The sequence below is a fragment of the Pygocentrus nattereri genome, chromosome 11 (genome assembly GCF_015220715.1).
Source record: "Pygocentrus nattereri isolate fPygNat1 chromosome 11, fPygNat1.pri, whole genome shotgun sequence".
Lineage (NCBI taxonomy): Eukaryota > Metazoa > Chordata > Actinopteri > Characiformes > Serrasalmidae > Pygocentrus > Pygocentrus nattereri.
In genome coordinates this window covers 32,982,406-32,997,402 of record NC_051221.1, presented here as the reverse complement: position 1 = coordinate 32,997,402, position 14,997 = coordinate 32,982,406, and the positions used below count along the sequence as shown (strand labels likewise).

Genomic DNA, 14,997 nt, shown 5'->3' with positions numbered 1-14,997 from the left:
CAATAAGTGGGACACTCTACACCTAGACGTGAACAGGTGAAACACAGAGGTAGGGGCTAAGTGGTAGGGTCAAGTGGTGAAATAGGATTGGGACTTGGACTTTGGCATTTGTGATCCAGAGATAATCATCCAACTTCAGTGCCTGACCTCACTAACATGCTTGTGGCTGAATGCAATCAAATCCACACAGCAATGGTCTACCATCTTGTGTAAAGTCTGTACTGTAGCAAAGGAAGGATAAGTTCCCTATTAAGGTCCCTATATACACTTCATTTCAGAAGAAACACGTGTGCCGCTGTCTACAAATCTTTGGACACTTCTTGTGACTTGTAAGTACTTCACTCTGAAACTTGGCTCTGTAGAGCCCCCAAAGCCCCGAGGGTCACAATTTGGCAGAGTGCGTCATCGCCTTTCTGTTGTCCTATTGGTCCGCTGTGCTCACGTGTGCCACTCCACCCTGAGCTCAGTGGGTGTGGGAGCTGCTCGGCGACCGCAAGGCGGCGCACTTCTTCACTCTCGGCCCTCGATGGCTCCCAGGTTCCCTGAGTCCTCCTCCTCCTCCTCCTCCTCATCTCTCTCTCTGGCTCTCTCCCTCTAAGTTGATAAATTGAATTTGCCGGGAGAGACCGAGGAAGATGGCGGCCACTGACCGTTCCAGGTCCGAAGCTGCTAAGCAGCGACGGCAGGACCAGCTGACGCGGTGGCACGGCTCAGAGACCGACCTCACCGGCGCTCAGGTGCGGGGCCACTCGGGCTCGGGCCGGCGGGCCAGAGTCCGCTTCGCCCAGGGCGCCGTGTTCATGGCCGCCTGCTCGGCCGGAGACCGGGAGGAGGTGGCGGAGCTGCTGAGGCAGGGAGCCGACATCAACTACGCCAACGTAGACGGGCTCACGGCTCTTCACCAGGTACCGACACGGCTTCAGACACTCATATTACTACTTTATTGACAGAAACGACCGTGTGCTCGGGTCTGGAGTCCCGGCGGTGGCGGCGAGTTTCAGCGCTGTTTCTGTGTCGGGACTCCGGGCAGAGCTGCAGAGAAGGAAGACCACTTGTTGAACTCGGCCGCTGTATCACTATAAATATAGCTACTGGCTGGAAGAGTAACATTGTAAAGACACGAACAGGAAGAGAAACTGACGCTAATGTATTTGTACGACTAGACGGACTGAAGAGGGTGAAGTGAGGGCTGCTAAGTTAGTTACACCCAGAGTGAGTGAGTGAGTGCATTCCTGCTGCTAGTCTCGGCAGGCTGGCCGCCGCTGCCGCCGCCGCCGAGGCTGGTGTAAGTTAGTTACGAGTCTCCAGCTACCAGACTCTTAATTAGCGTTGGCATCGACGTGAAACCGCCTGCTGTTTTTATTACGAACTCCCGCTATCATACAACGTCGAATACTGACTGTACTTGTTTCCAAAACAAACATTTCCTCCAGAATAACTACTGCTTTCTGTTTGGCGGTCTTATCGAGGGTAACTGGCATTCCCTTCCTTTTCCTTTCCTCTGGCACACGAACAGCGCAGTGGGGTTTGCCTCTGCTGTAACCTGTGCTCTTAAATAATCTGGAGGCTGGTTATGAGAGGAGAAAACAGTAGAGAGGCGTTGTGATTAATGCTAACTGCCTACGCGCACATCTCGGTCATTAGCTTAAAGGTAAGCTACCTTTCACATCGTCAATCTAAAGTGTTAAATACGAGCTTTAAACCCTTTTGTTTATGACACGCCAACTACCTGTACGGCCTGGCCCAGAGTGGTTTACAGCAGTGTGGCAGTGACACACCCACCAGGACAAAGTGTCATGATACATGTCCCATTCCTCAGGTGCCAACAGAGGGCTTGACTTGGAAGTGCAGAGGCCTGAAACCTGCTCCAAACACACAGGCTGAGTTGTAATGTGGATGAACAAGCAGCTGCTGTTTACCTCAGTTTACGTCAGCTTTCAGCAGGACATGAAAGGGGAATTCCACCCATTTCTCAAAACTCAATCACTAAGATGTAAACAAAGTCATTCAGAGTGGTTTAATGCGAGATGCTCAGTTACAGAGAAACTTGGTCAGAATTATTCACAGTGGTTGTGATTGGAACTGGACATCCAAAGCATTTAACACCCCGAAAAGCTCAGAAGTATTGCATAAAAAGTTTGAATCTGATGCCTGAGGCATTGTTGTCTGGTAGTTTTGAAATAAGGACTATGCAGGGTGTTACATGCAGGCAAAGTAGTTGCCAAGAAAACTGTTTTTTAATATTCCCATCATCACCGCTTACAAAAAGCTCGGAAGATGTGTAGGTCCACTGGTGGTTTTGGATAGTAAAAATGTCTGTATTTGCACTGTTGTCATTGTGATCCCTGGTTCCTATCAGCACCTCATGGTAAAGAAATCAAAGTTGACAAGTTTTTCTACAGAGAACAAAAAGCATTCTGAATTACCTTGTTTACAATCATTGAATTATGCTGAAAATCAATGGATTTCCCCTTTAAAAGTTGATAGACACCATCAACTGTGGAGTTAATGCTAATAGGGTATGGTACTGGAATAGCACTCCTCTGGTTTTAGTCTCACTGATGTCATGGCTGTAGATTGGTTAAAACCAGCTCTGTGGAACAAGTTGCCTGTGTGGAGGCTTGAGCTAGAAGGCTCTTACAAGCTTATAGGGAGGGTGAGGTCAGAGGCGGGTGAGCGTGTCAGGCCTGGTTAGTTCATTTGATTTTGAAGTGTGTGCATGTCAGCAGTCAGCAGTAACAGAGCAGGGAGAGAAGCTCTGTGCCTTTATTTCAGTGAATAAAATGTACGAGTAGGCTTCCTCTTAGGCCTGCTTGTCACAAGTAGTCATCCAAATGCAGGGAGTCGCATCAGTGTCCAGAAATGTTTCTCTTGTGGGCTGGCTGTTCAGGCTTGGGCTGCTGTGACTGTGCGCCTGTCCCATGGAGCCGTTAGCGAGCGCTGCTATGGGCTGAGTTTCTGAGAAAGAGAAAGTTTGATTACACGCTCTGTGGAGCAAGAGTAACAAGCTCGGTTTTGTGACAGCAGAATGCTGCAAACCAAAATAAAACTCCAGGTTTGTGAATATTAGCTGTGCGTTAAGAGAGTGAAGAGGATACTGCTCTCCACTGAGGTGAGTGTGCGTGTGGTAAATCTTCTTCTCACTGTGCTCTGGATAGAATCAGTGTCACATCCTGCCAGAGACGCACAGTTTTCTCTTAATACTGGACTCATACACACATACACTGTGTCCCTGCAGTTACAGATAGAGTTTCAGAGTTGGTTTGCCTCCCAGCAGTCATCCTTATGTAAACAGAAGCTGTGTCCACTGGCAGACAGAGATGGGCCTCCGATTATGCTCCAGTATTCTGGCCTGCTGTGAAGACATCTTCAGGAGCTTAAGCTCAAGTCCAGTTGCACATTTTGTGCTGTTAGTTTTACCAAGTGTAAAGACAGTAAAGCAGTAGCAGCCCACGTGCCTTGGTAAAGAAAAGACCAGCAGTAGCCAACGGCTGAAGTTGAAGCATGTCCGCTTGAGGCAGCTCCATGTTCTCAGACTACTGGGATGTCTACACCCGAGGGATGGGTGTTATTTAAAACAAGAGCTAGAAATGGTTCAGGGAACAGAATTGAAAACAAAAGAATATTATACAGAATGTAAGTAAAAACAGAAGGCTAGTTTTGTTTGAAAGTGACTGAACAGTTAATAACATTATTATTTTGTTTGGTAAATTTTTCCTACAAACATGGAACAGAACTTTTTCCTCTTTGGTTTGTTTGGTTGAATCGTGAACAAAACTTGCTTTTTGATCTTGTGATGTAGTGTACTGTGCTTATGTCAGGCCTTTTAAAATAAGAGTAACACCGATCAGCTGGTTGGTCCATCCATTCATGCTGATGCTATGAGCAGTGTTTTATTTTAGCAGTCATTTACATAGATAAAAGGCACATTCTGTTGGCTAAAGAAAGGTTGGAAAGTGGTCATGTGAGAATAAATTATGACTATTTTTGGTACATGAAACCATGTAAATGTTATAAATGGACCTTAAGGGACAAATACCATCTAAGGAAAATTTGAAGTGATCATTTAATCGCATTTAAAATGATTATTTTTGACTTTGATTGTTTTCTTCACTTTTGGTTTGCCTTTTTCATTCTCTGTGAATTGTTTCAAATCCTTGGTTTGAAATATTATTCCCATCCTAGAGTGATACAGTTTTGTGCCTTTTGTAATTATTATAACTTCATAAAACATTTTTTTTTAAAGGTGAGTCAAATTTTCTGTGCAGTTTAACTACAGAGATTAATAACCCGCAGTTCTTCTTGTTTGTTTTTTTTTTGAAAGCTTGTTCTTCTACTTTCAGTTGTTCAAACACACACCTGGACACACTTGCAGTTAGTCAGTCTTGAACAGAGTGCATATCTCTCTCCCTGGCGCTCCTGTCATTATAAAGAGACTGCAGTAGAAAGTAGATGTGGCACAAAACCACAAGTATAGTACATTTTTAAAAAGGCATATTTTGATAGAAGTTGTAGTTGGTAGTGGTTGGTCTTGCCAGGTTTGTTTACTGCTGTGTTCTGTGATTTTGTCCAGGTCTGCAAGTTTCTGTTAAGTCCTCTTAGAGACAAAGAAAAGCTGGTTTTAAAACAAATCAATAACAAAGTAATGTCTCACTTAAGTGTTTTCATCTAAGAGAACTAAAACAAAAACAAACAGCTTTGAGTTAAAATGCTCACAACCAAACTTGTTTGTCCTGGCACTTTCAGACACGTTTGATTTTCACATGTTTCTATTTAAAACACAGGATTATAAGACGGGAGTTGATTCTGGATGTGATTGTTGTATTGCTGCTGAAATTCCACTGGTCATAAGCCAGGATATCTGTTCAAGCTGTCAAATGTAATTTAATCAAATAAATGAAATGTCACGAAGATGTGACATGCTGCGTTTCCATCGGCTCTTTTTAATCAACACATGAGAAATATGTAGTGAGTATACAGAGAAATCTGTAATGTTGAGTGACTTTTTGTTGTTTTATTTGATTTTATGGCTGTGTCTTAAATTCTACAAGCATGAAAACCAGAAAAGCGCTGGCTAACCCTGTCACCCAGGAAATGTCCATTAATCAACGGCGTGCACTTTAGGCTGCCGTTTGCTGTCTTATATCATTATTTTAATCTTTGATAAGATAAAGGCAATCAAAATTTTTTGGTCACTCCTCTGGTACCTTGCTGCCTTCTGCCAACTTTTGTAGCTACTGCCAGGCAAAAGGAAAATGCTGATCATCAAAGGACTTTGGGGATTTAGATTAAATTATGATGGCAATAAATATCACATTTCATTTTATTAGCAAAAATGTTTATCCATATGAAGTGAGTTACAAACCTTTATGCAAAATTTGATGATTTTTATTGAATTCTTGCCAGTTTCAGTCCTCTATTTAGATGTTTTAACATGCGTTGAAGGAAACATGGAAAGCATGTATTATTAATACTGATATTCCAATACATTAAAATAATTGTGCCTCATTTTTTTATACACAAAAAGCTTGTCTGGAAAGCATTGTGGTAGTAAGCAGTTGCAGCAACATATTCTCAGTGCTTGTCCTCAGAATTCGTCCCTCTGAAGTGACCACAAACATTCTGGTGGTAATACACAGCAGTCTAAGTAGCAAGCATCCGGGTAAAGGGAAAGCATGAATTACCCACAATGAGATATCCCATTAAAAGGCCATTTGTTTTTCAAAACTTCCTCAGCGTTTTAGACTTTCCAGAGTGTGTTAAGCTTGAGGAGGAAGAGCGTATTGGCTTTTTTGTTGTATGAATGAACATAGTGGGAATTCTGCCACAGAGGAAGCTGGAGCCATGGCCCCATCAACTGGCATCAAATTAGCATACTGGAAAGCAGGAATAGGTTTACTCCCTCTAGTGAGAGCTCTTAAAGTGTAAATACACAAAAACCGCTAATGAGGAGAACACTTTACAAGGCCTCTAAGCTGCTCCACTGCTGATTTCTGCCCTTTTATTTATCAAAACATAAACAGCATTTTTTTCTGTGGATGTACTTTATGGTCAGTATGAAGAAAAAAAATTGCCATCTTTTTATCTTAATTGGTGTATGTTTTGTGTCCAAGTCCGAGAAATTTAACAGCAACAAAAGTTTTGTTTTTGAATTTGAAACGATGCAATGACTGAGATGAAAACGTAGAACATCTAGAAGAAATTTTACATTTCTTAAGCAGCATTTATGTTTCTACTCAGTAAATTGCATAGGAGTCACAGTACGTTTTAAAATGCATTTCTCCCATTATAGGGGATGTTAAATGACTGGATATATTAATGTTATCTTAAGTCAAATTGTAGTGTTTATTATCCACCTTTTGTCCTTGAAGCCTCAATAGTGTCTCTAGGAGCTTGTCTCATTGTGCTGGTGTATGGTAGAATGCCGTTTGGTTGGACCTGATCAGTTTAGATCTGCCTCTGTACTTCAGAATTCATCCTGCTGCTGCCATTGGCGGTCACTTCATCAGTAGTCTTGTAAACCAGATTTGTGCCTGTCATCAGAGAGTTGAGCGGTGTGTTTTGTGGCCAAGAGCAGTCTTTTTTGATATAAATATAGGACCATTTGACGTGCAAAACGATCAGCCGCAGACTGTTGTTATTGCCTGACGTGTAGGTGCTACGACAAACCCAGACTCATAGGAAACACATTGTAATGCCTGTTAGCAAGCACAGGGGCGTCTCTTTACTTGCTTCAAATAAAACCCTTAACTTTCAAAGAGGAGGTGCTGTAAATTGTTTTTGAATTCAGCACATCTCGTGAAAGGCTCAGTGGCTATGTTTACATGCAAAGATTTTTGCCAGTCCGATTGAATGCTGTCGGATTACAGATTCAGACTGAGGTGTTTATATGCTCACTCTATTCAACAATCTGATGGACAATCTTCTTTTACATGCTCACTACAAGCAATCCGATGCAAAATGACGCACGTGTGGAGCAGCGCTTAGAGTAAACGTTACCATGACAGCGAACATCATGTGAGGTCCAGTCGGCGTGAGGAGATGATGATGATGATGATGATGATGATAAACTTTATTGTCACTAGTCACAAATACCAGCGAAATTGGCCAGTGAGTTTGACATGAGTTGAGTTTCCAGTTGGCGTGTTTGTGATTTGAATTGCTTTAAACTGATGTCAAACTCAGGAAAACATCCTTCACGTATACTTATAAAGGAAGATGTTGTGGTCTTTTAAAGCTCAAAGCATAAACTTCGTCTCTGCAGACCAGTTTCCTGCCATGTTGAACGTTATAAACCTTTCGCTATAATGCGACGTACATGCGCAGAACGTTCTTATACCTTCCGTTTGGAGTGTAATCGGATTCAGGCATTTACACGACTATTATTCTTCTATTTAACTGATTATTTAGAGGTTTACCCACCTTGTTCAATCGGATATAAATTGTATTCTGATTAGCTATTATCTAGCTATCTGACTAGACTATTCCGATTGAGGTGTTTACATGGGCATATTCTATTCCATTTGAGCTATTAGTCGGATTATTAACAGATTATCAGGCTGCATGTAAACGTGGCTACTTTGTGACTCACGTGCATATCAGGCAAAAGTTGCTACTGGCTAGCAGTAATTTCTGATAGCTGTGTCTGTTTTGTATGCTATGTGTGTGGGGCATCTGAGGCTGAGAGTACTTCACTAAACACAGCTGAGCCACACTGGCCCATGCCACCATGTTCCTCAGATGATATGTGGTATGCATTTTTTTTTTTTTCCTCCATACTTTCCTCTTTGGGCCACTCTGGTACTAATTCATTTTTCATCTAAGCTGTGTGTAAGACTTCTGTTTTAAAGTTCTACAGGCAAGCAGTCAGTCTTCTCTGTATGGTCATCTTCATCAACATGTCTCATGTGGAGAATAACTTTTTATTTTGACAATCGAGTTACTTTATTTTGGTGTCTGCTGTTGTAGCTGTATCTGACTGTTCTTTTGGTCAACCTGTTGAGAGATACCACTGATGCCAACTGCACATAGAAACTTGACAACTTGTCAAGAGACCACTGAGCAATAAATTGTCCAGTTACTTTTGGTCCTCTCTAATGAGAATATGGCCTGTGAAAGGGAAGATTGTTACACAGTTCACCTGATATGGACACACGTACCCTCAAATTAAACCTCTAAGTCACTAGTATCTTTCAAATCCAGTGTGTTGGGAGAACAGAGCAACAAAATCTGTCACTACACAATTACTTTTGGCCTGCGCTGTATGTGTACATGTGCGTGAACATGTAATTGTGTGGGCACGTGGTGAAGGTTGAGTTTGAGGTTGTTCCTTTGGGTGTTTATATAATTGAGTGGCTGTGTGTGTATGTGTGTGTGAGAGTGAGTGAGGGAGAGAGAGAGAGGTGTTGCATGGTGGTACTTTGTCACCCACTTTTTCTTACTGTCCATCTCACTCTGCCCTGTTGTTTTCTTGTTGCCTGGCAACAAGGATTAAATATAGGATTATGCTCACCAAACTTTCCATCTCGTCCATCCAAAGTGTAGCTCTCTCTCTCTCTCTCTCTCTCTCCTTCTCTTCTCTTTCGTGTGCTTGCTCTCATACTCTCTCTCTCCTTCTCTTTCCCTCTTTCATTGACTTTTCTCTCTCTCTTCTTGTTCTCGTTTTCTTTCTCATTCTGTCTTGTTTTCCATTCTCCTGTTTCTCTCCCTTGTTCTCTCCTTTTTCCGCTCTCTCTGGCTTTTCTGCCAGTCCCCTATGGAGCTGGAGGAGGTTTTGGTGAAAGGATGGAAAAGAGGTCCTGGAAGTGCCCCCTGCTCTGGTGGGATTTGCAGTGAGAGGATGGAAAACATTCTTCAGGCAGCACAAGCGCCTGTTGTCAGAGGCAAAGGCCAGCCGCTCTGAGTCACGCACTCACACACACACACAACGCTCACACACGCATACTGAGTGACCCACTCAGGCCCTGGTAGGGAAATTCACACCTTCACAATAAAGAAGAGCCCACTGTTCTCCCTAAAGACCAAGAGAGAAAGAGAGCATTATGGCACGGATAGTTTTCTATAGGAGCCTCGTGTCCTCTGGGTGTAGTTTACTTTATTCCACTTACGACTGTAAATATTTAAAGATACGTGCTGTTATAGCTGTACTCTGTAAAATTGGATACTTTTCTTCTTTCAAATGATCACCAGTCAAGTGACCTCAGTCTGTACAAGATAACTTGGATGCTCTGTTTTGCTCTGGAAAACTGTTTCCATTCAAACCTATTGAAAAGTTCTGATGATGGTGGCTGTTGTGAGCACATGGAGCGAGTGCCATTTACACTCGGTGAAAAGAGAGCGATGCTATTTTGAGGTAATATCATGTGGGTGCTGGTGCTGATGCTGGTGCTGGTGTGTGGATGGGCAGGCAATCAAAATCTCCCAGACGGGCATTTTAAAAGTGTAAATCAAGGAGTGCCAAAACAGAAGAACAGCGACTCATGGACTTTGTTACGTGTTTGCAAACTGATAGCTTAGTAAATATACACATTTCCATATTATTTTAACATGTGCAGTCTTGTGGCATTTTTTGTTGGAAAGTCTTGGTACCGAGAACTGATCCGCCATTTGCAGCAGCTCCTGATTGGGGCTTTAAACCATGTCACTGAATAATTGCTTTTCATGCTGCTGACTGCTAGCTGAAGCATTCAAGCATTTGAGAAGTTGAACTGGGAGGGTCCTCGGGGGAATAGAGTTGAGGAAATATGGACTTCCCATGCTGCAGTGGGTTACTGTCTCTGAAGACATTGTTATGGTGATATCATCATGGAAGCCCTGATTAGTGTATACGGACTTATTCCAGCCTAGAGTCTATCCACAACTGATAAGTACAGTTGTGGAAGTGTGTGAGTACACGAAAGGGCAAAGACTGAGGGCATGGGCTGTTTTTGTATATGCGTATGTAACCTGTATCAAGCCAGGGAAGTTGTACTGATGCTCTGACATCTGACATTATCATTATCATTAGCAGGAATTGAAGGTTTATTTCTGCAATAATGCTTATATCGTTGTTGTGATTAAATTATGTCAGAATACAATACAGTGTACATTTCTGAATATAACAGATATTGTCAGCACTTGTACAACACTGATCAAATGCATGTTTCATTATAAAGAGATCAAAATTAGTCTGGATTAACTGGATCTAGTGCAAAATATTGAATAAAAGTAATTGTATTCACAGTTATTGAAAGCATTTTATAAAAGTAGCAATACTGGTTCTTTTTCTGATCAGATGTCTAAAAAAAATAAATTAAAACATTTCTTGAAGTACTGTAAAATTATATGATGGATGGATGGATGGAATTGAACGTTCCCATATCAGTGCATCCCTAATTGATTTGTTCTCTTCCAGAGTAGGAGGGAGCAGTATGCCTTAAAAAAAACTACATCAGTATAACACCTGAATCGATTTTTTTTTTGTAGCATTGCTTGGATTCTTGAGAAATGCCGAATGTCTAGTACATATCCTCTCCCACGTGATGCAGTCTTGCAATACTGTTGGTATCAGGCATTGCAGAGGCCAGCATTGTCCACAAATGGGATACACACAGACTACATGAGTTTTATATGGCACGCTGTTTAAAGTAAGCCTTTACAACTACGATGGGGCTCCAGAATGGCACAGTTGCAAATCACAGATGCTACAGCCATGAGTGAATGAGCGTTTCATTGGAGCAGAGTTAAAGGTTCTTATTGGTGGTGATGGTTTAGTTCCTCTCTCTCCATTAAGTGCAAGAATATCCAGTTAGCTTATATATGCAGAGCTGGGAAATCAGTGCTCTCTTACAAAGCACATTCAGCTGTCCTATGACATTGCATGTAATAGTGAATGCAGATCTTGTGGGGATAGCACGTCTTAACCTCTCCCTTCTAGACTGGGAACTGACGTGCTAAAGTTGAGACCAGTAGTGAGTGGAAATTGCCAGTAATTACCACTGGGGAGAATGATCGGAAAATTGTGTGACCTGGACTGATTTTAAGGAGTTAAAAGTTGTGCTAACCGATATCTCTGATACCACTTTGTGGTAATTAAACGGACATCTGTAATTGCAGTTAAACAGTGCTTTAATGATTGATATGACTCTCAGTTCTCAAACACCCTAATTCAGGCAGCAAAACTGACAGTCTTAATTAATGTAAATATTGTGAGAGGTGAGAGTCTTGGCAGTTTTGTTTTTGGTAATACACTTGTATTCTTGTACATTGTAAGATGTAACGCTCATGCTGTTGGTTAGGTTTGGATGCAGTTTATGTTTTTTGGTATTTTAACTTTGATGGTGTTTTGTGTTTAAATGTACTAGTTTAGCCTGTGTTGTGGTCAAAGAAGTGAGCCGGTGATGACCGCTTAGCAGACTCTATAAACACTGGAATACCTGAATGAACCTATTAAATCTTCTGAAACGTACTGTCTTGTTGATACAATACTAAACAAGCCATTAAATGTGGCGCTTTATCTTTTAATTAGAAAGATTTGTGTCTGTGTCCTCTCAGCCCTGTTGGGACACCATACAAGTCCATGTTGATTATTATTTTTATTACACAAATCTTTGGCATTTGGTCTGAGTCAAATTACTCAGAACTCAGCAAATTTAATTAGCAAATGCTGCACTCCAAAGATTACGGTGCTGTCTCTTCAGTGCAGGATATGTATGGCATCTAGCCGTGAGAGTTGTTCTCATAGCGTTTCCCTTTTTTCCTTTGTGAGATTTCTGTGCTGTAGGAAGGAAATGAGTTTTTGTAGAGAGACATATTAAAGTGTGTTTTGATGTATTACAGTGGTCAAAGCACAGTGATTTTTCCCAAAAAAAAAAAGTTGTGATGCTGTGAAAAATGTAAATAAAAACAAAATTCAATGATTTGCAAATTCTTTAAAATTATATTTTATTTAAAATGCTTCAAAGAGCACATATCAAAAGTTGAAACTGAGAATTTTTTTTTTAACATTTATTCCCATTTTGAATTTGATGCCAGCAACTGTACAAGGTTTTTGTTGCCCACGTCACAACCTTTTTGAAATGTGGCCAACAAAAGGCTTGTACAGTTGTCTAATGCTTAAAAAAAAAACACCTGGTGGGCCTTGATTTGGCAACAGGTCAGTACCTTGATTGGGTATAAAAAAGCATCTCAGAGAGTCTTTCAGAAGTGAAGATGAAGACGCGTTCACCACTCAATTAAAGACGGCACAATGAAATAGTGCGACAATTCAAGAATAACATTTCTCAACGTAAAATAGCAAACAACTTGCTTCTCATCATCTACAGTACATAATAATATTAAACGATTCAGAGAACCTGGAGAAATCTCTGTTTGCAAGGGACAAGGCTGAAAACCAGTATTTGTTGGCCGTGATTTTTGGGCCTTCAGACGGCACTGCATTATAAAACGGACATGATTCTGTAGTGGAAATCTCTGAAATCGCTTCTGAAAACATTTTGGTGCTGCATCCACAAATGCTAATTAAAACTTTTGAACACAAAGACTGAAGGGAAGTGGAAAATTGTCCTGTGGTCTGACTAATCAACATCTGAATTTCTTTTTGGAAATCATGGATACTGTGTCCTCTAGGCTAAAGACTCCTCAGCTTGTTATCAGCGCAGAGTTCAAAAGCTAGTTTTCATGATGGTACAAGAGTGCATTAGTGCACATGGCATGGGTGACTGGCACGTCTGTGAAGGCTGAATGATGTATATATGTTTTGACAACATATGCTGCCATCAAGATGACACATTTTTCAGGAAAGGCATTGATTATTTCAGCAAGACAATGCCAAACCACATTCTGCATGGAATACAACAGCATGGCTCTGTATTTACAGGTGCTAAGCTGACCTGCCTGCACTCCAGACCTGCCATCTGCTGAGTACATTTAGCGCATTATGAAATGAAAAATATGACAAAGGATACCCTGAACTGTTGAGCAGCTGAAATCCTATGTTAAGTAAAAATGAGAGAACATTTCACTTTCAAAACTATAGCAGTCAGTCTCCTCAGTTCCCAAACGCTTACAGAGTGTTGTTAAAAGAAGAGCTGACGAAACACAGTGGTAAACATGACCCCTGTCCCAACTTTTTTGGAATGTGTTGTTGGCGTCAAATTCAAAATGGGCATATTTCTAAGTTTACATAAAACATGACGCAAAATATTGCCTGTAGCAGTTATGGCGGATTTTATATGTTATGATGTATTTATTTACCCCAAATATGTTAAACTCAGCAAAGAAACAGTAATTGAGCATGACCATATGCAGAAATATTTGACTTGGTCGACTTAAATCGATGACCAAATTAGTTGGCAGCTAATTTAGTAGTCGATTAGTTGATGATGTCATTTCGCGTCCTTCTTGCGCTCTCTAGGAATGCTTTGACGTTACCACTCACTGGAGAGTTAACAGCAGCGCGACGACAGCCTCCTCAAGAACAGAATCCTCAAAAGTGCGGGAGCTAGACACAGAAAACAAGGTTGCAGTTGTGCTGCTTGTAAAGCCGAGCTTTAGCCGACATGGGAGCACATCCTCCATGCTGGAGTATCTGAAGAGGAAACTTGTCGGCTCACTGGGTGAAGAAGATTCATCACTGTAAGATGCTTTGCATCCCAAACTGCGTACTAGCTCACCAAATAGTGTGTAAAAATGGCGCACTCATTAGTGCAGTGTGTGGTTTGGGACGCAACGATAGTCGTACTAGTGCGCTATCTAGTTTGCTAATGTTGGTGTTAAATTCTGTCCTACTTCATATTCCGAGCCGACCTGTAACATTTTCTGTTTCGAAATGCTGATCTGTGGAATCTTTTAATGGACCTGAAACAGAGCGAGTAACTGTTATTCAGTTATTTGGAGGCAGTCATGGGCTGGAGGTTAGGGAACCAGCCTCGTGACCGGAAGGTCGCCAGTTCGATCCCCAGAGCCGACAGCACATGACTGAGGTGTCCTTGAGCAAGACACCTAACCCCCCAATTGCTCCCACTGCTCCGGACAAGTGTGCTCACTGCCCTGTAGTGTGTGTGTGTGTGTGCTCACTAGTGTGTATGTGGTGTTTCACTTCACAGATGGGTTAAATGCAGAGGTGAAATTTCCCCGTTGTGGGACTAGTAAGGGTCACTTAATCTTAATCTATTCACAGCGACCCTGTTCACTTTCCAGATAACCTAACACTGAGCGTCGAGGTTGCCGGTGCGGTCAGACTCTTTCAGGAGGTAGTTCTCTGTGAACACACAGGGCAGCTGGACAAAGGGTTACTGCTGAAATGAAGTGTTTACACGAAATCTTTTGAATTTAAGCATTCACCAAGAAGTGTGCCACACTCTCCCCTCCGCTCCATCAGAGCGCGTTTGCTCTGCTGCAGCATTATCTCCTCTCAGAGGAGAGCGAGTCTCTCACTGGCGCACGGAGAGATGCTCACTCTCCTCCGTTTTAATGAAGACCTGCAATTGTAGAATTCAGTTGCAGCAAAGTTTATACAGACAGCAGAGACCAGATCACAGACTGCACTATTTAAAATTAACTTCTAAATTTAGATAGTTTTTTTTTTTTATTTACTTGATTAAATGAAAACGATTTAGTTTAATTTTATAGCTATTTCTTTGTGCATCCATGGTTATAAATTTTGACAGGAAAAATATATTGGAGTTGTGTTTTTTTATATTTTGTATTAGCAGGAAAATTAATTAAAATTAATTTAATTAATTAATTAAAAGTGAATTATTGAACGGTATTAATCTATACTGTTGTCATTGTTTGTTAGTTAGCAAATGCATAAAACAACGAGAAGCTAAATTTAAAATCTAGTAGCTACATACAAGTTATTTGGTAATGTAATGATTCATAATCTGAATAATCGTTTCAGTAATCGATCGATTGTTCGACTATGAAGTTAGTCGTTTGTTGCAGCCCCAGTTCTCTGTAGAGATCCTTAGAAAATCAACAGTACATATACTTTGAGGGAGGTTTCAAACCTTTTGC

The 14,997-nt window shown here is 41.4% G+C and overlaps 1 protein-coding gene across 2 annotated transcripts in view; it reads left to right on the top strand.

The window, feature by feature from the left end:
- Positions 1-506: 506 nt before the first annotated feature.
- Positions 507-14,997, top strand: part of zmp:0000001167 (protein phosphatase 1 regulatory subunit 12A) — a 31,371-nt gene continuing 16,880 nt past the window's right edge. Inside the window, exon 1 of one of the 2 annotated variants that reach the window (XM_037543041.1) lies at positions 507-905. In XM_037543041.1, the coding sequence (XP_037398938.1) occupies positions 636-905 (270 nt within the window). In that variant the 5' untranslated portion in view covers positions 507-635. The remainder of the gene's footprint in view (positions 906-14,997) is intronic. The other variant, XM_017706707.2, reaches the window with a different exon arrangement.